This window comes from Gossypium raimondii, chromosome 7 (assembly GCF_025698545.1).
Source record: "Gossypium raimondii isolate GPD5lz chromosome 7, ASM2569854v1, whole genome shotgun sequence".
Lineage (NCBI taxonomy): Eukaryota > Viridiplantae > Streptophyta > Magnoliopsida > Malvales > Malvaceae > Gossypium > Gossypium raimondii.
Genome location: NC_068571.1, coordinates 12,085,771 through 12,110,260, shown reverse-complemented (window position 1 = coordinate 12,110,260; position 24,490 = coordinate 12,085,771). Strand labels below are relative to the sequence as shown.

General features: G+C 33.6%; 2 protein-coding genes across 2 annotated transcripts; one reads left to right on the top strand and one right to left on the bottom strand.

The window, feature by feature from the left end:
- Nucleotides 1-11,786: 11,786 nt before the first annotated feature.
- On the bottom strand, nt 11,787-14,478 carry LOC105801248 (uncharacterized). The gene is made up of 5 exons (XM_012632573.2): nt 13,579-14,478; nt 13,330-13,388; nt 13,071-13,199; nt 12,387-12,522; nt 11,787-12,299 (listed from the first exon to the last, which is right to left on the bottom strand). The coding sequence occupies exons 1-5, from the start codon at nt 14,275-14,277 to the stop codon at nt 11,964-11,966; spliced, it is 1,359 nt and encodes a 452-aa protein (XP_012488027.2). The 5' UTR covers nt 14,278-14,478; the 3' UTR covers nt 11,787-11,963.
- Nucleotides 14,479-23,192: 8,714 nt separating this feature from the next.
- Nucleotides 23,193-24,457, top strand: LOC105763935 (uncharacterized). Its single transcript, XM_052633847.1, has 4 exons — nt 23,193-23,348; nt 23,585-23,764; nt 23,885-24,025; nt 24,122-24,457. The coding sequence occupies exons 1-4, from the start codon at nt 23,193-23,195 to the stop codon at nt 24,455-24,457; spliced, it is 813 nt and encodes a 270-aa protein (XP_052489807.1).
- Nucleotides 24,458-24,490: the final 33 nt, after the last annotated feature.

The window sequence follows — 24,490 nt, the reverse complement described above, 5'->3', positions numbered from 1 at the left end:
TTCGGTAGAATAACAATATCTCAAAAGTTCTGTTAATAGCTCTACCGATGCTATCTATTTATAGGAAGAGAATGTAGAACCCTCATAAAATTGTAGATGTTTATTATAAATAGAAAAACAACATCCTAGGTAAAGTAGGAGAGGGGTGAACAACTCATCCTTGTATTTCTACTAGAGTTGCTACCCTCTTCATGTTATATAAGGGGTTTTGGGCCTTTCTCACCTTGGGTCAAATTACGAGTACTTCTTGGGCCTTTTTGACTTAGTACTTTGTAATATTATGATCCAACCTGATTCAGTTTTCCTATTTCTTGAAATAAACATTAATATATACACATTAAATAATTTTCTTACTCCAATTTTACCTCAATAAAATTTTGATGACTTTACCCTCGGTAAAATTTTGAGAAAATTAGTTCAATATGTTACAACTCAACATGTTCACTATGACCGAATGATTTAGTTTCATTTTCGGGCTTCAAAATAGTCTAAAAACATAAACTCATTCTTACATCATTTTTTAAGTAATTTTATATAAGATTGCAAATTTTCATTTTCATTTTTTGAAACCTACATTCATTTCCAAATAATTCCATTTCTCCATTTTGGAGAAAACCATGATCATTCCTAAATGTTTCCCATTTCTCTTTTTCTATTCATTCTGTTCATTTTTATTCAAACACGCATTTCATTTCTAGTTTCAATGAGCTAGCAGAGGGACTGATTGGACATATGAAGTTGAGGCTCAAATGATTTATAATTAAGTTGCGACTTTTCGCCTATTAATTATAAACTCATTTAGTCAGGAAGTCATTCCACTATAGTATCGTGACTAAACTCTCCCAAACGACATACCATTACGAAAGCAAGTACTTAGTGATTATCCAACGACCTTGTCATTAGTGTGTTACCCTCATAGGATATCATTGATCTCTTTGAGATAATATCCATTCTCTCAATATGATCCTACTTTATCTCATGGTAACCATTACATCTTCCTTCATGAAAATTCAATCACTATCAAATAGTGATCAAGTCATCCATCACAAAGACAGACGACCCGTGGCCACATTTACTTTTCACCAACCATGTACTGACAATGGGAGGAATTCATTTACCCATGTTTTGGGCTATAAATTCCATTGTTGTGAATGACGCTACATACTAGAAAAGTCGTACACCCAACGCACCATCTTTCGATTCCTTATCTATTTGAACTCAAGCTTTTACTTACACTAAAGTGTACGAGTCAAGCATACATAGTCCACCATTCACTCAGGATTTAGGTATGCCACAATATGAACGCCACAAGTGAATAAATCCATAAACAGATCCAGGATCTATTCTGCTTGGGTTCTGTCCAATGTATTGTTAGTCTAGTCAGTTACATCTATGTCTCTATCTTTTAGGAATCATCCACTCCGTTGCCCAAGATAAGGGATCTCCCCAGTTGGACTTGATAGAGGACATATTAGTCTTTCAATCGGTTTGCTCATTTTTTATTAGACTAAGGACATGTTTAGGTTCGTCTACTAATACAAGTTGTCTTTTTGTACTACAATTCGACCACGTAATACTGCTTAGTATAAGTTAAACATTCAGACAACCAATGAGCAACATTTGCTTCTATTTTTCTTTGATTGCAAAAACCATGTGAGGACAATAATACAAAGTATATTAATTTAATTCATGAATAATTTTATTAATCAATCTGTTCAGAAAAATTACAAGTGTATTTAGACTAATATACTACACTTAGGGTTGTATGTGTAAATCGTTTAGTTGTGTAATTTATGGTTAAGTTGGCAGATAGTGACCGCCAATGTATCTTGTTAATTTGGCATGTTGGGTTTGTCTGAGATATGTGAATGTCATTGGGCGTATTGTGAATAGTACGACTAAACTTCTCTGAAAGGTTAAGTTTTATCATGGGTATAAATGCTCGTCTACCAGAAATATCTCTGTATATTGTTGTATTTCCTTTATTTATGGAACTCACTAAGTTCATATAAACTTACTCTGTTATCTTTTCCTTCTCAGGTGTGTTGGTAGATGGAAGTAATTTTGTTCTAAAGGACTACGCCAAAGTTGCTGTTAATAGTGAGCTACTTGTCAAATTTTTGTATCATGCATGACCTTTTGGGGCTGGCGTATAGATCTACTTAGTAATCGACTTGTATATGTTCTACCACTTTTGTCAAGATACAATTTAATGAGAATCTTTATAAACTCTTGATGTATGTGCTTAATCTAATATATTATGTTTCATGAGATTGTATTGTTGGCTTATACGCCAAATGATTTTTGAATGTTGTTTTAACCACCAATGATGCACTTGAAGCTATTGTATAGGAATAACTCATCTTACATTTTATATAACCCTATAAAATTTTATAAGGCCTCTGCCAGATGTTTGTTTAAACACATTTCTATTAGCGTATTACTATTTTATTTATTATACTAAGGTATACGTCGAGACCTCAAAACTTTTAAAAATTTTCAAAGTGTTTTTGTTAAACCCAAATGGTCTTACATTGTGATATACCATACCTGGATTTGGAGATCAAGTCAAGCGTCAGTGTTACAGGGCTATCTGCCACTTTGGCTTGCACTGTTCGTCATTTTGATTTGCACTTTGGACCATCCGCCATTTTGGCTTACATTTAGGTTGTCAACCACTTTGGTTTGCACTGTCCTCTATTTTGGCATGCACTTTTGCATCTTGTCAAGTGAGCTGCTGTATGGATGACCAATTTCTAACACTCCTTATTGGCTTCCATGTTGCAAACATCGATTTGGTTTCTCATGCAACTTCTTTAAAATTTGCATGCTCTAACAATGACAAATCACATCTATGGTAAGCTTCAATAATAGGTCTTGTGCCTTTAATAAAAAGGTCATCAAAGTGTTCATCTTCAACTTCATTTTCAACTTTAGTCATCTTTTCAACCAAATCTATTTGACTAATATGTGATTTATCCATTGAACTGGTATAAGCTCTCAAGGCCACAAAGTTTCAATCCAGCATAAAACTTCTATCATTCATTGAGACTGTCACAACTTCTTGTCCCAGTGAATCAAATATAGTACAACATCTATCTTTAAAAAAAAACATTGTATTTCTTCTCAAGTAAATGACCAATGCTAAGGAGATTATGATCTAACTCAGGAACTAAAAACACATCTGTAATTATTTTAGTACCTGTTAGAGTGCTGATCAGCACATCTCCTTTTCCTTTAGCCTCAATAAACTGACCATTTCTAATTTTGACTATTGAAATGCAACTTATGCCAATCTGCTTAAAGATGCTTTCATCTGACGTCATGTAGTTTGTACAACCATTGTCAATTAACCAACTCTTGTTGACGTTGCTACTTGAAACAAAACAAGAGGTAGTGAGCAAATGTTCCTCCTGAGCTTGACTTTCATTAGCAACCTAAGCTTGAATATGGTTCTGTTGTTGTTGTTGTTGTTGTTGTTGTTGTTGCCTCTTATTCTTTCATACCTTCTCTATATGACCAAATTGTTTACAACTTTACACTAAATATCTAGCCTGAACCAGTAATACCTCTTCAGGTGATTGGTCTTCTTGCAGTGAGAGCATGGTGGATATTTTTCCTTGCCACCATCTTTCCAACTATTCTCTTTTTTGTTTGTCCAGACTTTTTTTTTGTTTGAGGAGCTCAAGCCTTCCTTGTTTCTCACTTGAAAGGTTCCTTCAGCGTGCCCCTCTTCTTGAACATATAGTGTATTGATCAACTCTGGTAGAGAAATTGCTAGCAAGTCCCTCTAGTCTTCAAGAGAGGAAATCTTTGATTCATACCTCTCTAGAAGTGTGGTTATGACTTTCTCAACCACCCTACTATCACTGAACTGGTCTCCAAACAATCTAATGCTATTGACCACTTCCATGATTTTGTCTACATATTGCTTCACTATTTTAGCCTCCCTCATCTTCAAGTTCTCAAAATCTCTCTAGAGATTAATGAACTGTTGTTGTTTGGTCTTATCCGAACCTTAAAACTCCTCCTTTAGCTTATCCAAAGCTCTTTGGGAGTCTCACATGCCATGATCTTGGTGAAAATCACATTTGAAACACCACTTTATATACATGACATCGCCTTGTACTTCTTAACACAATCATCACTATGTTGCCTGATCTGCACTATGGTAGGATTTGACCTCAACGGTGGTGGCTCAATATCGGCATTCACTACCTCTCACAAGTCAAAAGCCTGAAGGTTGTTCTTCATCTTTACTACCCAAATATGGTAGTTTTCACTATTAAACACAAGTGGTGGAGGAGGTGAAAAACTTGTTGAAGACATTTTGCAATAACACGAAGGAAAAATCACTCTCAAATATCAAAGGCTTTGATACCACTTGTTGGGATTTTGAGCAAATGAAGAAGAACGAGAGTTAGCAATCAAATCTAACTTGATATATTTTCACTTCTTTACATTTTTCATCAATTTTCAATTTACAAGTTATACAATATATAAGAGTTTTTCCTCACCAAAAACTCAACTAATCACACTAAAACAGACTTGAAACTATACAAACATTGCTTGTACACAAAATAAATTAACTAAGCATGTCATTTAGCATCTAAGCACATCACAAATCTTAACAACTAATATTTGGTTTTATCCAAAACTAAAAAATGAACATACACTCGTCATTGGTAATGTGCATAAAAAACATTCTCATGTTATATGTGGCTTGCAGCTCACAGTTCTACTTATCGCAGGACAGCTCGCAGTTTGTAGCACCTCCAACCCGTATCCCTCACTGGAATCGGGTTACGGAGCATTACCGGAGTTTACAGATCAAATAGACAGAAATTTCAACATTTCATATAACATAACATTCATGTTAGAAACTAATCAAACTCATACATACTGTCCCTTATTCGAGCCCTCGAGGCCTAAAATACGCGTTAGGAACAAGTCAGGACTAATTCAGAAACTCATAAAATTTTTCAGAATACATTAAAAGTTTTCAAAGCTGTAGAGGTCACACGGCCGTGTGGCCAGGCCATGTGACTCACACGGTCAGTAGACATGCCCTGTTTCAGGCCGTGTGGATATTCAAATTAGGAACACACGGCCATGTCCTAGCCCATGTTCGTACCCGTGCAACTCTCTGACTTGGTCACATTGCCAAGTTACATGCCCGTGTACTAGGTCGTGTGAGCATACTGACTTGCATTCTTAAAAGATACAAGGGACACACGGGCGTGCCAGCTGGCTGTGTGTCACACACAGTTGAGACACATGCCCGTGTCTCTGCCCGTGTGTACGAATATAGGTCATTTTACAAGCCATATTTCACACCCAATTTGGTGTCAGCCTACAATCAACATTATGCATATAAGCCATATTATGGCATCCAAAACAAGCAAAATCAAGTCTTAAACATATAGTATATTCACATCTACAACCAATATGTCCTTAGGCACCTCAAATGACAATTATAAACATGTTTAATCATGTAATCCATGAACCAAGAAATCAACCAACTTTTATGTATAATTGCATTAACACACAACATGTAAGTCATTTACCAAAACTTAACATTTGGTACCAATTGTATCATTTATTCAATAGCATCAAATACATATACACTTACTATAGCATAGTATCAAATCACACCAAGTTATAAAACATACCTCATATGCATATTCAACTACTATTTTACCTCTCATCATTCAACCACAAATCATTCCACACATCAACATTATAAGGCAAATTATGCACATACCAAAATACCAAAACACAAGTCAAATAAGTGGCTTATCTCAACAAAACACATATAGGCCAACATTTATCCAAAATAACATATACATGCCATTATAACCAAAATCAAAACATCCGAAAGTACCGATACAACTAGGGGTGAGCAAAACCCGATTCGACTCGAAAAAATCAAAAAAAAATTCGAATTTCGAGTTAAACGAATCGAGTTATTCGAGTTAATCGAGTTATTCGAATCAACTCGAATTTTTTTTTCGAATTTCGAGTTCGAATCGTGTTGAGTTTTCGAATTCGAATAACTCGAATAATTCGAATAATTCGAATATCAAACTATAATAATTTACATTTTTACTCCAAACTCCCAAACCTTTTACTTTTCCTCAAAACTTTTACTCCTTCCCACTTTCCCCCAAAACTTTTACTCCTCCCTCCCAACCCCCAATCTACCCAAAATTCATTTCCACCAAAATTTTACTCTCCCATTTATTTTTTTCAAAATTTTACTCCCAAAACCCTCAAAACCTTTTATTTTCCCTAAAATTTTTACTCCTCCCACTTTTCCCTAAAACTTTTATTCCTTCCCATCTCACCTCCCATCTATCCCAAACCCTCCCCTCCAATTTTTTTAATATTTTCCTCCAAAATTTTACTCCCTATTTACTTTCCTCAAACTTTTATTCCCCAAAACTTTTATTTTTCCCTAAACTTTTACTTCTCACCCTTTACTCCCAAATAAAAAATCAAAATATCCAAAAAATCATTAAACATAAATAGTAATAATTTTATTTATATCTACTATTTATATTATTAAATTAAATTTCACATTTTATATTATTTATATTATTGAATTGTTTAGTCATATTGAATATTTATATTAAAATTGAATTATTAATTATGCCATAAAATATTCGTGTTAAAATTTTATATTGGTATCAATTTCACATTTTATTTTTAAAATAACTTTTATTAAAAAATCATATTTTTACATTTAATATATTTTTTAATTCTAAAATACATAGTGACAAGAATCTGAAGATAATTGAAACAACTAAGCAAGCAAAGAAGCTAACCAGTATATAAAAAATTAATAAATAAATTATGAAGTGATGAAAGTTAATAAAAAATTTGATTAAGGTGGACAAATTTTATTACGATGGGTGACAATGGTTACAAGGACCCAAAATTATTTTTTAAAATTTAACTCGAACAAATATATTCGATTCGATTCGATTCGAATTCCATCTCACTCGACTCGATTCGAGAAAACTTCAAATAAAGTTAGGATGATAAAATGAGATTCGAAAACTCGATTAACTCGAAAATTTTCGATTCGATTCGATCGAATGCTCACCCCTAGATACAACTGATGGATAGTGTGATATAACTCCGACAAGCTTCCAACCCAATCGAGCTTCCGATAATATGTGAAATGGATAAACAACTACGTAAGCAATGAATGCTTAGTAAGCTCGTACAAACTTTAAACATAATATTTCAATTCAATAATAAACTTTATATATTAAATATAAAGCTATACCAATGCCTCAAGATTTATCAACTACATAACCACCAACTCATAAATGAGTAAGTCTATCAACATCATATATATTCATTTCTAACTTAATAGGATTTTATAAACATTATACATCATCATTAATCTTTTCATAAAACTACGAATAACTTCATTTACTTATTTTCCATTCTATTTACTAAATATAAACTTAAATAACAACATCAATTAACTAATTGATATATTTATTCATAACATAGGTAAGTTCAACCATAACATACGTAATTTCTCATATATAAGTACATTATTCAACTCATCAATCCTTTTTTCATCATATCACATTTCAATTATGAACTTACCGTTTCATTTGTATAATACCAGACATAAGCATATACATCAATCATAATCTCAAGCTTGACATAAGCCTAATTAACTACACAACTAACTTCGTAAATATTTATTAAAAATATTTACGAGTCTGATTTACGAAAACGGAGTCTCGGGAATACACTTTTTGACACCCCTGACCATCGGGTCGTTACACTGTTAGACTACTCATCATGTTTGCGAATTCTTGGACCGCCCACCATTTTGGCTTGCACTTTGGACTGTCCACCAATTTGGCTTGCACTTGGATTGTCTGCCACTTTAGCTTGTACTGTCCATCATTTTGGCTTGCACTTTGGACTATCCGTTATTTTGGCTTGCACTTGGACTACCCGTCACTTTGGCTTGCACTGTCTACCATTTTGGCTTGCACTTTTTCATCTCGTCAAGTGAAAGAGCTACTACATAGATGGCCAATTTCTAACAGAGACATATTAAAGTTATATTTTCTCAACCTCTTTATCTTCCTGTGATGTTGAGTCTCTAGAGGAGTACCTTTATCAGTGCTTTCAATTAGACTTAGTACGAAAAGGGTCACCAGGGTAGTGATGGAGAAATAAACATGGATGAGGGCGGAGTATCAACAATCAATGTAGTAAAGATGTTAGGAGTAGCTAGAGGAGTAGTTATTGGCATTGTTTTGGTTGGCCTAGTAGTAAGTGCAAACCCCATTGCCAACTTTTTGTCATTTTGCAAATAAGGTATCCTTCTTATCCAACTCTTGAGGAGTGTTGTATCGATCAAACCTTTCAATTTCCATATCTGCAAAAAGACATAAAGTGATAAGTAGATGGAAAACAAAATTCAACCCTAATCATAATAATTGAAGCATCACTGCACACCGAAACCCTTAATCCTTAGAAGATTCCTTGGCGACTAAAGGACTCGTGCCCTCTTTGACCATCGAAGGTACTGAGTCAAGGTAACTATCATTGTTAACCTCCTAATCTAGATAACCATTCTCCTTATTTGGAAAAATGTTATCAAGAACATTAGTAGGTACCCAGAGGACCTCTTCGTTTTGGGGAAAACTAGCGACGTCATTAGGCAACATTGGGTGAGCCACATTTCGCATTTTAAACATTTTGTAGGAGGTAGGATCATATACCCTATGCTTCACAGAAGCTTGCATAAGTAATGTTGTATCTTTATTTTGCTTCTTAAAAGCGTTTCTCTTAGGGCAACCACCAAGGAACTTAGTAAAATCATTTAGGCTCCTCTAACATGCTTGTGATCATTCTACCAACATCATTAGTGGCTCTAAACGACCAACCTCCAATTTGAGTAGGCTTCCCCGAGACATCTAGCTGGTCTTTAAAGTTATCAACATCGAATTAAGCCACGCCATTTGGGTTCCTCTTCTCTAGAAGTGTACCTAAAGGAGGTTTAACTTCAGCAAATCAACAAAGGCGAAGCAGAACCTTACCTTGCAACGATTATATTATTCTTGTGCAATATTATCTTCTAAGTTGGGCACCCGACTTAATTTTTAAGTAGTTGTTGGCCAATGAAGCTATGCCAGGGTAAAGGCCAACAATCATACCCTTTAAAGACGTTGTTTTCCATCTCAAAACAATCGCAGAATGATCCTTAATCCTACTACGATTAACTCAAATGATAAATGGCCACAATTATAAACTTTACATTTGCCTATAAAGCACCTCGTCGTCACAAAATAATAGTTTCAAAGAAATACACTTTATAAACTTCTCTTCGAGTGAGGGGAGCAGTTGTTATACCCTTCATGCTTGAACACCCACACCACTGGGAGAGTGGCCACAATGCAATCTAGTACAACCATAATATCAAATCCAATTTCATTAATGGTTTCAACTTGCCAAGTTCACCAACTTCACATAAGAGTACATCTAAACTATTCATTAACTTTGGTTTAAATTAAACTCTACAAAAAGAACAATCACGATAAGAGAGACCCACTCTAAACCCCCTTTTTTATTATTATAAATACTCAATCTTCCAAGACCACATAGATAAACAAAATTACTAACCATCACTTTGCTAGAACACCATCCCAAACCTTCATAGCTCTTTACACCATGCACAATCAATATAAACAGTCCACTTCACTTGCTTGTACATCTTAATTGTTATAACGAAAAGATTCATTCAATTTTGAACCTCTCCCAAATTGGATTTTACAAAGATTTTTTCATTAAGCCCAGCATTATTCTCAAAAAGGTATTGATTTTAACTAAAAGCTAGCATTAGAACCCAACATACGCTGGGGTTTCTAAATTTTTTAATAAAACTAATTATTTTTAAAATTATTTTTTATAAAATAATATTAAATCCTTAATCAAATTTTTTTAAAATGAAGTAATAATATATTTTAATTATGAAATTAAGTTTATGATAATTAATAATAAATTGGGTACAAATTAATTTAAGTTAATCCAATTCTTTATATGCATCATTTAAAAACAAAACAATAATTAATACACGTTTTCCCAAATAAATCATGTTTAAAATCTAAATCGCTGTGCGAGTGAATATATGCATTGTTTTCTAAAATATATTATTTAAAATAAAAATAAAAATAAATAAATAAATAAACATAACATAGCTATTGGCATTAAAAGTTAATTAAAATGTAGCGTAAATAAAAAATATAAATATATTAAAATATACATAAAGCATATCAATACATGAATTATATGGTTGTTGGAATTAAATAAGATCCAATAGTTAAATTGGTTGGAAAATGGTAGTTCAACCGATTCAACCGATAACAAAAACATAGAGGCAGATTGAATTGGCATAAAACCGATTAAAAAGCTGTTTGAATCAATTTTAAATTAGTTTGAATATTTAATTTAATTTTTATGATTTATAAATGAATGCTTATATTATTATTATTATTATTATTATTATTATTATTATTATTATTATTATTATTATTATTATTATTGATTTTTTAAAATTTTAATTTTTATAATGGTTGAATTGATTGAATCAAGGACTAATAGTTTGACCACAAGTCGGAACTATAAACACTGATAAATTATTTCCACTTTTCTTTTTACACCAAGATAAAACATTAGTCTTTGAACTTGATAGCTTTCCTCACATTGGTCCTTGAACCTTTTTTTATCCGCATTATTTTTTGTCATTGAATTTGGATTTTGTTAAAAAGTAATATAAAATAAGTTATTACAGTCGTGCTAGGTAGGGCTAGGGTTTAGCATTTTTAATATGGGTCGTATTTGAATAAATTTTAGGCTCATTTTTCGGGTCAATCCACCCAGGCCTAAAATTCTATATTGGCTTGGGCTCAACCCATGATCAAGTCTAATTATGTCACATCGTGACTCAAAAAAATTATTTTTTTATAACTTTAGATTATATATATATTTAACTTTCAGATGATGAAGTGACAATTTGAAAAAAAATTAAAGACCAAATTTAAAAAAAAAAACAGATTTAAGGATTTTCCTTTATCTCTTAATTTTATTTTATTTTAAGTTACCTCTTATTTTTCTAAATGAAAAAAAAGGAGTAGCACATCTACGGTGCTCACATCATCACTCACAAAATTTAGTTTTGTAGATTTAAATCGATGAAGTGACATAAATTTAAAGTGTTATATCATCACATTCAATCAAATCCAAATTTAATGATAAAATTAATAAAAAATTACTAAATTCCAACTAATATGGACCAAAAAATTAGAGGCCAAGGATTAAATGTTGATTTATTCTTATTTCTTTTCACTTTCTTGCCCATTCTTTTTATTTATTTATTTTAAATTACCTCTTATTTTTTCAAATGAAAAAAAAATCGTCTATATTTAGTATTCGTAATTACTCCTTCCAATAAAATCATCTCTAAATTTGACCTTCATTCTTCTTTTAAAAATGCAATATGCTTTATCAATGCTTCCAACATTTGCGAGCAATATCTTTTTATTTTTAAAGAGATGTCAACATTTGAGAGTAACCCATTTACTGTACTCATGTTTTTTTTCAGTCTATCTTTGAGATTCGTGATTATCCATTCCTACAAAATCGTCTCTAAATTTAAACTCTATTCTTCTTTTTAAAAATGCAATATACTTTCATTCCAACACGCTATACCATAAAAGAGATGTCAACATTTGAGATGAGCACTCATATGTTCTTTTTACATATATCATATTATATTGAATAGATGTAGTTTCCAATCATCACAAAAATTGAAAGAATGTATATACATTATCAATGAATCATTGTTCTATGAGATCAACCTCAATTGTACAGTCGCCGGTAATGCCATGGAAACTGAGGAAGGAAAAAGAATAATTTTTGGTTGGCTATTGGATTTGAGTGGGATTTGATTCCTTCTTTAGCATTAGTTTCCCTGATTCACTCCTTTTGAAAAGTTTCTCAACCAACTCGTCCCAGTTAGTCCCTCTAGAGCTTAACTCCGGTTCAGCTTTTGGGCTGTCTCCATTATTGGCTTTGGCAGCCCTTGCTTCCATTTCCTTGTTTTCAGTCAGTTCCTCGACTGTGGATACAGCATGAGGGATATTCAAACTGACAGCTCTTTCCAACGCATCTTTGTGTTCGTCCTCAATGGTCTGCAACCTCTCCAGTCTCTGTATTTTTGGGGGAACAGTTATCGTCTCAGATTTGTTCTCCCTCATAATCTGTAGGAACCAACAAGTAAGCCATTGCTGGTAATCCATGATACAACTGAGAAGCTTAAATGTTAAACCCAAACAAAGAACACTTGCCTCCAAAGCCTTTTCTGCTTCCTTTTCGATCCAAATTATTCCATGATCGGATGTTGCATTACATGATAACACAATGTGTTCAAACCTCCCATCGACAGGAATGGCTGTTCTGACTTCTGGAGGAAACCTCCCACATCTGCAGACTCAAATCACATGGTAACTTAACATCAAATATAGAGACAAACTCAACATAATCCAAGATAAAATTGTAAATAATATTGGTAACTTATCATTCAAGGAACAAGTATGGGTAGCGAAATTTTAAAACTCTTCAATAATGAAAATTCTTTTCAATATACGAGTAATATCCATATCCAACACTTATACCCTAGTCCGACTAACATAAAAGTAAACTATGAAATAGCTTCCTCACGTCTAAGTTGTGTGTGTTCAATGAACTTATTCTACTAACAAGCAAGAGAGTGAAAATATCGGTACCTGCAATGTCATTGATAATGCATTCACTGACTAAGAGCGACTAAAGAATATAATTTTGACACAGCTTATTTTCTATATAACAAATAGAAGTAAACTTGAAGAAGAAGAACATAGGCAAAAACCCTGCAAGGGAAAAGTTTTTTGTATGTTTTCATTTTGCAGGGCAATGAAGTCATCCAAATATACACAAAATTCGTCGGTCAATGTAAAGATGAAGAAGAAGCAAGAGAGTGAAAATATCGGTACCTGCAAAATTTTCTTTCGACGATATGGTACATCCGTCCAGGTGCGTAAAGTCTTCTTGGATCTTTAAGTTTTCTACCTTCTGGTATGAAGGTATCCCTCAAGCAAATAAGAAATAACAAGCAAGGCAAGCTGTCCAATGCATCAAGACCTAGTTTAAGGTATACTACTACTACTACTACTACTACTACTACTACTACTATTAGAAATAATAAAGCTCTAAGAGAATATCAATGAAAAGATGCAAAACACACAAACTAACCAGAAAATTGACTTGAAGATATCTTCCAAGGGGGTGGCTGTTCTAGGCAAGAAATCATCCTGGAAACCAATTATAATTTCATGCTGATAAGGAGATTGTTGACAATCTAAATTCACTGAATGGAGGTGATTAGGAAATGTCACTAATACCAACTCTTCATTTTTTTGTTGAAATATTAGTGTGCTTCCAAATGCATTCGACAAATTTAGAAAGAAAACAATTCTGAGTACAAAAAATAAGTAATCTCACCTGCAACACAATGGAGTGTATAACATCAGCATACTTGACAGCTAAGTTAAGTGACATACACCTGGCGGGCGCCAGCGCATAGCACCTAAGCTTACTTCGGGGAATCCCACCCAATCTATCCCTGTGATTAACCACCAAGACCGTCATCAACGCCGCCACGCCTGACCCCAACGAATGTCCCACGAAAATCATCTGATATTCCCTCCCAGTCTCTTCCCAAACCCTCTTCAACGTCTCACTCTCCACGTTCAACAGCCAAACCGCCGATTTCAACAGCCCGTGATGGACATATCCTCCATCAAACATCTGCATCCCTAGCCTATTATCCAAAAGCAATTTATAATCACTTTCCTTGGCCAAGTTGAGTCCCCTGATTGCCATCACGATTTCCTTCCGGTCATGATCGGCGTAGATAAGGTAAGGCGGAGAACGGCCAAGGGCGTCTTCGTAGGTGACGCGTTTCAAGACCCAGTCAGGGTTGAGTCGGTAGCCGCCGTCGGGAGGGAACTGGGGGTTTCTGAGATCAGGTTCGTAGACAGCTAGGATTAGACGACAGACTCTGGGGACAGGTTCGAACTCGTCGGGGGTAGCTAACGGCCAGGTTTCACTGTCGTTTGAACCAACGTAGGTGCAGCGTCTCCATGCCCAACGCGAACAGCCAAGCAAGAGAACGCATTCGACACCGCAAGAGAGTGACATTTATGGTCGAATGAGAGAATTGGGTAACAGATTTTTGATAATCAATGGAAACAGAGGTGGGGCTGTGAGGAGAGAAAGGAAGGGGAAAGAAAGCACATGGAAACTCAAAAGAAGGCTCGAGACAGCGAGGGTACACAAGTAGGGTAGACGACCATTTTTTATAAGAATATTTATTTTAGGGGGAGGGAATCTGGTTTTCAGACATATCCAAGCTGTAGTTTTCCTTTATAGTTGTTGTTTCGGTGATTCGGTCCTAAACCGGTTGCCTGTCCTAAAGTCTCAGGGACGGGGACTTTTTGGACATAAAAGTCCAAAATAATGTGGCATCGTCAATTTTTTTTCCGTTTTTGGTCGAAGGTCGCATTTTGTTTTTTTTTTTGGGTTCATGGTCTAACGTCACATCGTTAATCGATGGTTGAAAGCATGGATAATTAGTTTATTAGGCCAAATATTATTTGATTTATTAACCAAAAAAAAAAATCAATATAAATCTAGGATGGGAGTCTTTTTGGGTTCAATGTATCATACTTAATTCAAACTTACTATTATATTCAAACCATGATTCATGTGAAGCTTGGATTTAAAAATTGTTTTTGTTGAAAACTTGAATGAATTTCTCAAAATGTCAGAAATAAAAGTGTGTATGTAATTTTATCAAAAAATGATGAGAATATGTTGATTTTATGAAAACGTTTCTAACTGAAATTATTTTTTATTTTTCATGTGTAACATTTTAGTTAGGGTTTGAATTTTATTTTTATTTTTTAATTACTGTAAGGGTTCACGGGCTTTTAAGTAGGGTTTGTGTTTAATTTTAACTCCCACAAGCCCGGGAAAATTTTCTAAATCAATTGGCACTCACCCTTGGGTTTATAAAAGCAACCTATTTCATCATTGAGTGCCATAAGGCATTTATGAGCAAAGAAGATCAGAGTAAGAGAAGTTCAGACATCAGGCATGATTTGGAGCTACCACACAATTTGCATAAAGTAATGATCATTTTTTGTTGTTCATATTTAATTACGACACTATTTCTCTACATGATTTTTTTTGTTTCGAACATGTGAAATATGTTATTTCGTTAAAAATGAGTGGACGAATTAATATTATTTTTTATTACGACGATGAAGTGTGTGACATCGAGAGCAGGTCGTTTTTTTATCAGAGAACACACCGTTGTTGGCTTTTAACTATAACATACAATTGCCCGAACTTCAAACAAGAATTAGGTGGAAAATCGTTAGATCTAACCAAATGAGAGTATTGTCCCTTAAATATTGATTTTGTGCTTCGATCGACCTCGTTAGATATGACGCTTTCGATATTAGAGGTGCGTGGGGTTGAAAGAGATTGTGCAAATGCATATTAACAATGGACCACCATTTCTCAAGTTATATGCAGAGTTTGCAAGGACAGATGAAGGCCCTCGGAGGTTGACATATGTTCTTGTTCAAGAGGCCAGAATGGAAGAATAAGCCGAGAGTCAAATAACACAGTTTGCTGTGGGTTCACCGCTTTGTTAGAAAGTTCCCATTATGATATCTCGGAATCATGAATAGGAATATACTCATTTGTTTCAGCCCTAGATGTCAACAGTGACAGGGGAAACACCAAACAGTCGGGATTTGGTGGTAACACGAAATACTGAACCACTGCAGGACACTAAATTGGTGGTTTTGATTTGAACTTCAATCAATCGATGTTCAATGCTGGGAACACTTACAGTGGAATGATATCAAGCTCCAATGGTTGGCAACCAATAGTTGATTTTGGATGTTTCGACAACTACACAAGAAAGGATGATGTACTCCCTACGACGTCCACCGTCGAGGGGACATCCAACCTTGGAGGTGTTGGTGGGGTTGAGAATGAAAAGGGCACTGACTTCGATGCCGATCCAATCCGGGAGCCTGTTGCCAATGGATCAGAAATTGTATTATTCTCTTAACCGAAGCCGATTCCAACTGAACTAGAAGATGGAGGTTCAGATGCTAAAGGTCCAGGCGAAGATGCCAAGGAAGATCCTCAGTTCTACTCACCTTTAGCCCACATGCATAATGTGGACCTATTAGTAGAAGATGCGTTGGAGTTTGCAAAACTACCACATAGAAGACCGGACCATGCGAGTTCTTCGTTGGATTCGGGTGATTTAGAAGTTGGAAAAGAGTTTTCCTCTAAAGATCATTTTGTTGCTGCAGTGAAGCGATACAGCATAAGAACAGGTTAAACTTTCACGTTGTTAAGTATTTGAATTTTTTAATGTTAATAACAATTTTTGAAAATTTTTAATATAAAATCAAAATTTTAAATTTACTTTCCGAACCACATATATAACATTTACAAGTATCATATAAGAAGAGATAAGTTTCACAAACTTAATGTTCACGGATAACTATCATTCATTATTTTGGAGTATTCTATCTCTTACAAACAACTCTTCGCTCAACTACCAACAAATCTTTAAGATATGATTACTTATATACCCATCCACTTGCAATATTATATGTGAGGCAATTGTATAAAATATGCAGTCCAGTTGGAGACGTATCGAAGAAGTAGAAATAGATTAATGTAGGAAAGACTGGTTTTATGTCTCATTGTTTTTCTGTTAATCCTTGGTTTATCTATTCAAACAACTCTTTACGTTGGCATATATTCGTACCATATTGATGAAGAAATATATTATAAGCCTTGAACGTAACATTTGGCATATACGCTGCAAATAGTCTCTCGCCAGGAAAAGTTGTACAACACGTTACTATATTTTTCATGATTGACTTGAAGCTCGAACGGTTTTTGAGCATTAGTTGCCCTTCTGGCAGCCAATTGCTGGTGGTGATTTTGTTTGCACAAGCCGCCAATTGGTAAGTTGAAATGTAATTTTGATGGATCAAGGCATGATATGGGTGGTTTTGTTAGATGTGTTTCTGGTTTTATGAAGAGTAAAGGGACCTTATCAAGCCGAAATTCTTGCCGCATGTGAGGCCTTTTCTTGGCTTCAGTTGTCGCACGTAGATGATATTGTTTTGGAAATGGATGGTCGAAGATTTTGGTATGTTTTTTCATAAAGTAATACAGAAAAATTAGTTTTTTGAAGGTGTTTTCATTTTAAATTTTGTTTTCAATCGTTATCCCGTTAATAAAGCAGTTCATTCGTTGATAAGAACCGTTCTGTCTCGTGCGAATTATACTAATTTTTTTCAATATTCTTCCATTTTGGATATTTTAAATGTTGATTGTTGTTTTAAATTTGGTGAAAATAAAAATGCTAAAATCGAATATATTAGATAAATCTATTGACTTGGGTGAAAATTTTCTTTTATTTTTACCTTATTTTGTCACTCTTTTGTGGTTTATCATATGAGTTTTACTTTTTTTACAAAACTATGATAACAATAATAATCTATAACTATACATTAGAACAAAATAGTACAAGTTTTTCTTCCAATTGTTGACACATTAGCCTTTTCCATTTGGGTGTATGGAAAAAAGGAAAAGAAAGGTTTTAATTATAAGTGAGGTTTTAGAGATTTTGAACTTTTACCATATAATTCTTTTAAGATTTATTTAAAATTAAACTTCAATCAATAACACTTCTATAAATTTAAATAAAAAAAGATCAAATGAACTTTAATTTTAAATCAACATTAGCCCAATAAAAGTGTACCAATTGAATTTTGATTTTTATCAATTATGGAAGAATTAAATTCTTGAGAATAAAAGCATAATATTAAACATAATTAAATAAAAAGACAAAAAAAAAAGAAAGGAAAACAATGAAACAAATTGTATATTTTTGTTTTTTTTGTTTTCTAAAACATTATATATTTACTGTTATAAGTTTTTATAAAGAGAAAATTTTTATTTTACTGTTAAGTAATGTATATATATTTTGTACAAGGATAATTCACTTTCAGGTTATTTTTGAGGTAGATAAATACTCAACCAATAGGTAATATATTTAAGGTGATTAGTTTGGATATTGACTCATAGATTGATCCAAAATTAAGTATTTAAATTATTTTATCCAAAAAATTACAAATATGGCATAATTTCTTATAAAATTTTTAAATAATGTATTTAATGGAGTTAATTTTTGCGATTACTCGTAAGTTAATTTAGTATTTGTTCGCTAATCATTTGGAAAACTAATTTTTATTTTAAATTAATTGTTTTTATAAATTATAATAAATTTAAATTTTAACCATTAACAAAATATAATATTATTAATAGTAATATTTCTAACCTATATATAATTTATTTACAATTTTTTAAAAATAAAATAATTCTTTTGTAGATTTATTAGAGTTTCATTTAATATCCAAATTCAACCCATTAGAGAATAATTTTATTTTATGTTTTTGTTTTAACTTTTATTAATAAAATAGTTCTTTAAAGCTTGACAGCTGTACTTTTTATTTTCTTTTGCTTTTATGGGTTTGTCCATGGGGTGATTGAGGAAAGAAAAAAAAGAGAGAAAGAAAAAGAGAGGAAAGAGAAGGAAAAGAAAGAAACAGAGAAAACTAACAAAATGTGTGTTTTTTATTTACATTTTCATATAATAATAATTTATTTTATATATTTTATTATTTTCATATTATTTTTTAAAATTTTTATATTTTATTTTAATATAAAATAATATTTAAATAACTTTCTTTGGTGATATAATTTTAAGAAAAATATTTTATTCAATTATTTTTAATCGCACAAATTAATTTAGAATTTACAATAGACCCATTATATAAAAATTAATAATAATTTTATTTAACATTATATTTTAAAAGGTTAAATATGATGGATTTAGGATTTTAGTTGATTTAAAATTGTTATGAAATGAATAATAAAAAGAATAAAACAACAATAAATATGAGAGAGAGAAAACTTGTTTTATTAATCAATGGAGATGTTTACAAAGCTTCTTCAAAGTCTATATTTATAGACATAAGAAGTATATATGATATAAAACTCTACTTCTAATCACTATTAGAGTTTTAAGTACATCAAACTTATCTTGATTTTGATGGACAACCGCTTAATAATAAAATATTCATAACACTCTCCATTGGATATCCATTGCTAAATAATGTGTCTTGCTAAAACTTTTTTAAGATAAAAACCTCGTGGGAAAAAAATTCTTAGTGAAGAAAAAATAGTATACGTATCTATAATACGCATAACATATTGCTGTATTAAAAATCTTATAAGGAAAACCTAGTGGGACAAAACCTCGACTAAAGGAAAAAGAATACAACACGTATTTACTCTCCCATAACAATATCACATGATATCTTAAATTTTATGTATACCAATATTGAATACTAGCTTTTCAAATAATCACTTGAACGTACTTGCTAAGCCTTAATACCATCATTTTTCTAGAAGTCATGAGTGTGGAAAACTTTTAGGGAAAACTTTTAGAGAAATATATTTTGATCTCTTCAGGAGTTCCTACAATAATCATAGTAAAGTTTGATCATGGTCCTTCTATACATGTGCATGTTGGATCATTTTAAAATATTCTTTCAACTATTATTCACTAAGTCGGATTAACCACATATGTTCAAATCATTTCAATTCATATAAATATTTACGCAACTGTATTGATCAATTTCCTAGAAATTTTTATATGCTTAAGCATTCTAAATCTTTCAAGGATTTTAGTATAAACTTCCTATATAGTTGTCCTCTTTTGAAGATATAATTTCTTGACCTATCGCATGATAATGCCTACCACAAGGGTTAGTCCAATTATCATTTGATCACAAGGGTAAGTCGTATTTGACCACTTAAAAATCAAGCATTTCTTTCCCAAATCCAATCCTAGACATGCACCTTCACATTATCACACTTCTCACAGTAATCGAATAATCTAAAGAAGTGAATGGAATAATACAACACATGTATTTTCTCATCACCACACTTCTTATATTTAATAGATCAACTATGGATCATATCATACATATATATATCACAATTAGATCATAAAAATATTAAACAGATATATAAAGAGATGGGTAATAAAATAAAAACAAAAATTGTCAATCAATGTTTCTATGGTTTTATTTCTAAAAAAATAAATGAAAAAAAAAACATTACATAGTTGTAACACCCCAAAATCTAACCTTTGATTTGATAAAATTTTTCATAAATAAGTATCTACTTCAGTGGTTAAGTGATTTAAGTGTGTGTTTGAGGTTATCGGTTCAAATTCCACTTTTGTAAATTTTTCTATTTTTGTTTCTATTCCTAACTCTGGTTTGTTGACTTAAATTTTATTTTCAGTCACTTTATTTCAGAATGAGCTTGTTAGTTTGACAGTAAGGTGTTTGTTAGCTTACTCTTTGGTTATGAGTTCAAATCTCTGTGTGAGCAAATGGTGTTATATTTTTTCTTTAGGCCAACTTCGGGGCTGCTCTTTTAGATGAATTTGGGCTGGTTTCAAACTCTTAAAAATCTGATTAAGTGCTAGATTATTAAGGTTGTTAGGATGTTTTGTAATTAATAATTATCTAGTTATTATTTTACTTTTATTTCTTTTCCCTAAAATTTCCTTTCTTCAATTTTCACATTCTTTTCTCTCAACTTTCACGTTTTCTTTCTTTCTTTTTGTTCAAACGATAGTTATTGCTTTTCTTTGATTTTTTTCATCGCATGGGTTCTTGTGATTGATTAGTTTGTAATTGGATTGATACATAAGTAACGTTTTTTCTCTTTTCGTTTCGATCAGGTGCAAGCTTGGCTCCGAGTTTAGTTCAGCCTCAACAAACAGTTCAATAGTCACCTAGAGGCTGTGGTCTGGCCACTAGTGGTAACGGTTCGGGTAGAGGTCAGAGAGCACCGGGCAGAGGTGCTAATCAAACTGACACTAGACAGCTTGCACTGGTATATACGGCTAGACGTCACGAGGATAGAGACACCGCAGATGTTATCGCTGGTACATTTTTTCATTAATACTGCTATGTACTTTGCATTGATAGACATAGGGTCAACACACTCTTATATAGTTAGTTTTGCTTTTGTGCACTTGGGTATATCTGTTAAGAGCACATCTGGTGAAGTTACTGTAATCAGTCTACTAGGTCAGTCAATTCGAGTTTATAGGATTTATAGGAGTGTACCGTTGGAGATACAAGGGGTTGTGTTTCCTGCTAATATGATGGAATTTCTATTCAGTGAATTTGATTTAATTCTGAGAATGGACTGGCTTGTGGAGCATCGAGTCAACTTGGATTATGCTATAAAAAGATTGGTTCTGATATTTAAGGATGGTGTGGAAGTTGTTGTGATTGGCGAGTGTTGGGATTACTTACCTAATGTGATTTCCACTTTTATGGCCAAAAAGTTAGTTCCGAAAGGATTTGAAACATTTTTTGCCTATGTATGTGATACGGCTTCTGTGGGTTCTTTTTGAGGATATTCGTACGGTAAAAAAAATTTCAAATATTTTTCTTAAGGAGTTATTAGGGTTGCCTCTGGATAGGGAGGTTGAATTTGGTATTGAGGTTCTATCGGGTACAACTTCGATATCCATTGCTCCCTACCGTATAACACAGAAGGAGCTTATGAAATTAAAGGCCTAGCTTTATGAACTCCTCAATTGAGGGTTCATTCAGCCTAGTGTGTCCCTGTAGGGAGCACCTGTTCTATTTTTAAAGAAAAAAGATGGTACAATGAGGATGTGTGTGGACTACCGTCAACTGAATAAATTGACGGTAAAGAATAAGTACCCACTTTCGAGGATTGACAACTTGTTCTATCAGTTTCGTGGGGTCTATGTGTTCTTTAAGATAAATTTCTGTTTTGGGTACCATCAGCTTAAGGTTAAGGAGGCTGATGCTCATAAAACTGCTTTTATGGCTCGTTATGGGCACTATGAGTTCTTAGTCATACCCCTCGGTTTGATGAATGCTCCGACTGCATTCATGTACCTTATGAATCAGGTTTTCCAAACGTATTTGGATCAATTTATCGTGGTCTTCATCGACGACATTTTGGAATACTTTAAGACTGAGGATGATCATGATGAGCATCATAGAGTAGTTTTTCAGATACTCCGTAAGAAGAAGCTTTACGCTAAATTGAACAAGTGCGAATTCTGGTTAAGAGAGGTAACTTTTTTGGGCCATGTGGTTTCTGCTAAGGGGATCCAAGTTGATCCTAAAAAAATCGAGTTGTGCTTTAATGGAAATAGCCTAGGAATATGTCTAAGATCCACAGCTTCCTTGGGTTAGCGGGTTATTATCGGAGGGTTTCTAGAAGGATTTTCACTTATCGCAACTCCTTTAACCAAGTTTTTGAGGAAGAACGCACCATTTATCTGGACTAATAAACAGTAATCGAGCTTTGGTAAGCTCAAATCTTTTTTGACTCAAGCTCCTATTCTGATACAGCCTGAATCTGGCAAGGAGTTTGTGGTTTATAGTGATGCATCACATGTTGGATTGGATTGTATTCTGATGTAAGATGGTAAGGTAGTGACTTATGCATCTTGACAACTTAAGTCACACAAAGGCAGTTATCCCACGCATGATCTTGAGCTAGCTGCGATTATTTTCATTTTAAAGATTTAGAGGCATTATCTGTATGGTGAGAGGTGTATCATTTACACCAATCACAAGGGCCTCAAGTATCTTCTTACTCAGAAGGAGTTGAACCTTAGGCAACGTAGATGGACTGAGTTGCTTAAGGATTATGACTGCACTATTGAGTATCATCCCGGTAAGACCAATGTGGTGGCCGATGCTCTTAGTCGTAGAACAATGACAGGCTGTTCGATGATGGGAGTTTGTTAGTCGAGTTGTAAGTTAAGCCAACTTGGATTGATCAGATTCGGGTTAAACAATTAGAGGATGATTTTCTAGTTTTGCGATTCTATCAAATTGAAAAAGGTAGTACTTCTGATTTGGGGCTAAACAATGATGAGGTTTTGTGCTTTCGAGGACGGGTTTGTTAAGTTGAGGTATTTCATTGGGCTGGAAGTGCATAATAGCCTTTATGCTATTCATCTCGGTGGGAATAAGATGTATCGAGATCTCTGTGAGTTATATTGGTGGCCTGGTTTGAAACAGGAGGTAATGGATTTCGTTTCTCGTTGTTTAACGTACCAGTAGGTTAAAGCTGAGCACCAACTGTCTTCAGGTTTACTTCAACCCATTAAGATTCCCCTATAAAAATGAGAGAGTGTGACTATGGACTTCGTTAGTAGGCTTCCCTTAACACCCACTAAGAAGGATTTTGTTTGAGTCATCGTGGTCGTTTGACCAAGTCTGCCCATTTTATTCCTGTCAAGACAAACTACTCCCTTTAGAAACTGGCTAAGTTATATGTTTCCGAGATCATTAGGCTTCATGGAGTTCTTATCTCTATTATTTCTGATAGGGATCCTCGTTTTACTTCTCAATTCCAAAAGAAGTTTCATGAAGCTCTAGGTTCTAGATTAGACTTCAATAATGTGTTCCACCCTCAGATAGATGGACATTTTGAGAGGGTGGTTTAGATATTGGAAGATATGTTATGCAGTTGTGTGATCGACTTTCGAGGTAGTTGGGAGGAGTTTTTTCCATTGGTCGAGTTTGCATATAATAACAGTTTCTAGTCCAGTATTCAGATGGTACCTTACGAGGCTCTGTATAGTCGTAAGTGTCGTACTCCATTGTGTTGGACTGAGTTGGGTGAGCGACGGGTTTTGGGTCCTAAGTTGGTTTCTGAGACCAATGATAAAGTTAGACTGATTCAAGATCGTCATAAGGTGGTTTTTGATAGACATAAGTCATATTTGGATCTGAAGAGGAGAGATATCGAGTATTCTGTGGGTGATTATATCTTTTTGAAGGTATCTCCATAGAAGAAAGTTCTATGGTTTAGACGTAAGGACAAGTTGAGCTTTATGTTTATTGGGTCATATCGGATTTTGAAACGAGTGGAGTTTGTTGCTTATCAATTAGAGCTACCTCCAGAGTTGGACCATATTCATGATGTGTTTCACGTCTCTATGTTGAAGCGATATCGGTCGGACCCATCTCACATTGTTTCTGTTGAGGAGATTGAGGTTAGATCGGATTTAACATTTGAGGAGGAGCCGGTTCAGATTCTGAATCAAGATGTTAAGGTCTTAAGGAGGAAGTCTATTCCTTTGGTAAAGATTTTATGGCAGAATCATGGCATTGAGGAAGAGTCGTAACGCCCCAAAAATCTAATATTTGATTTGATAAAA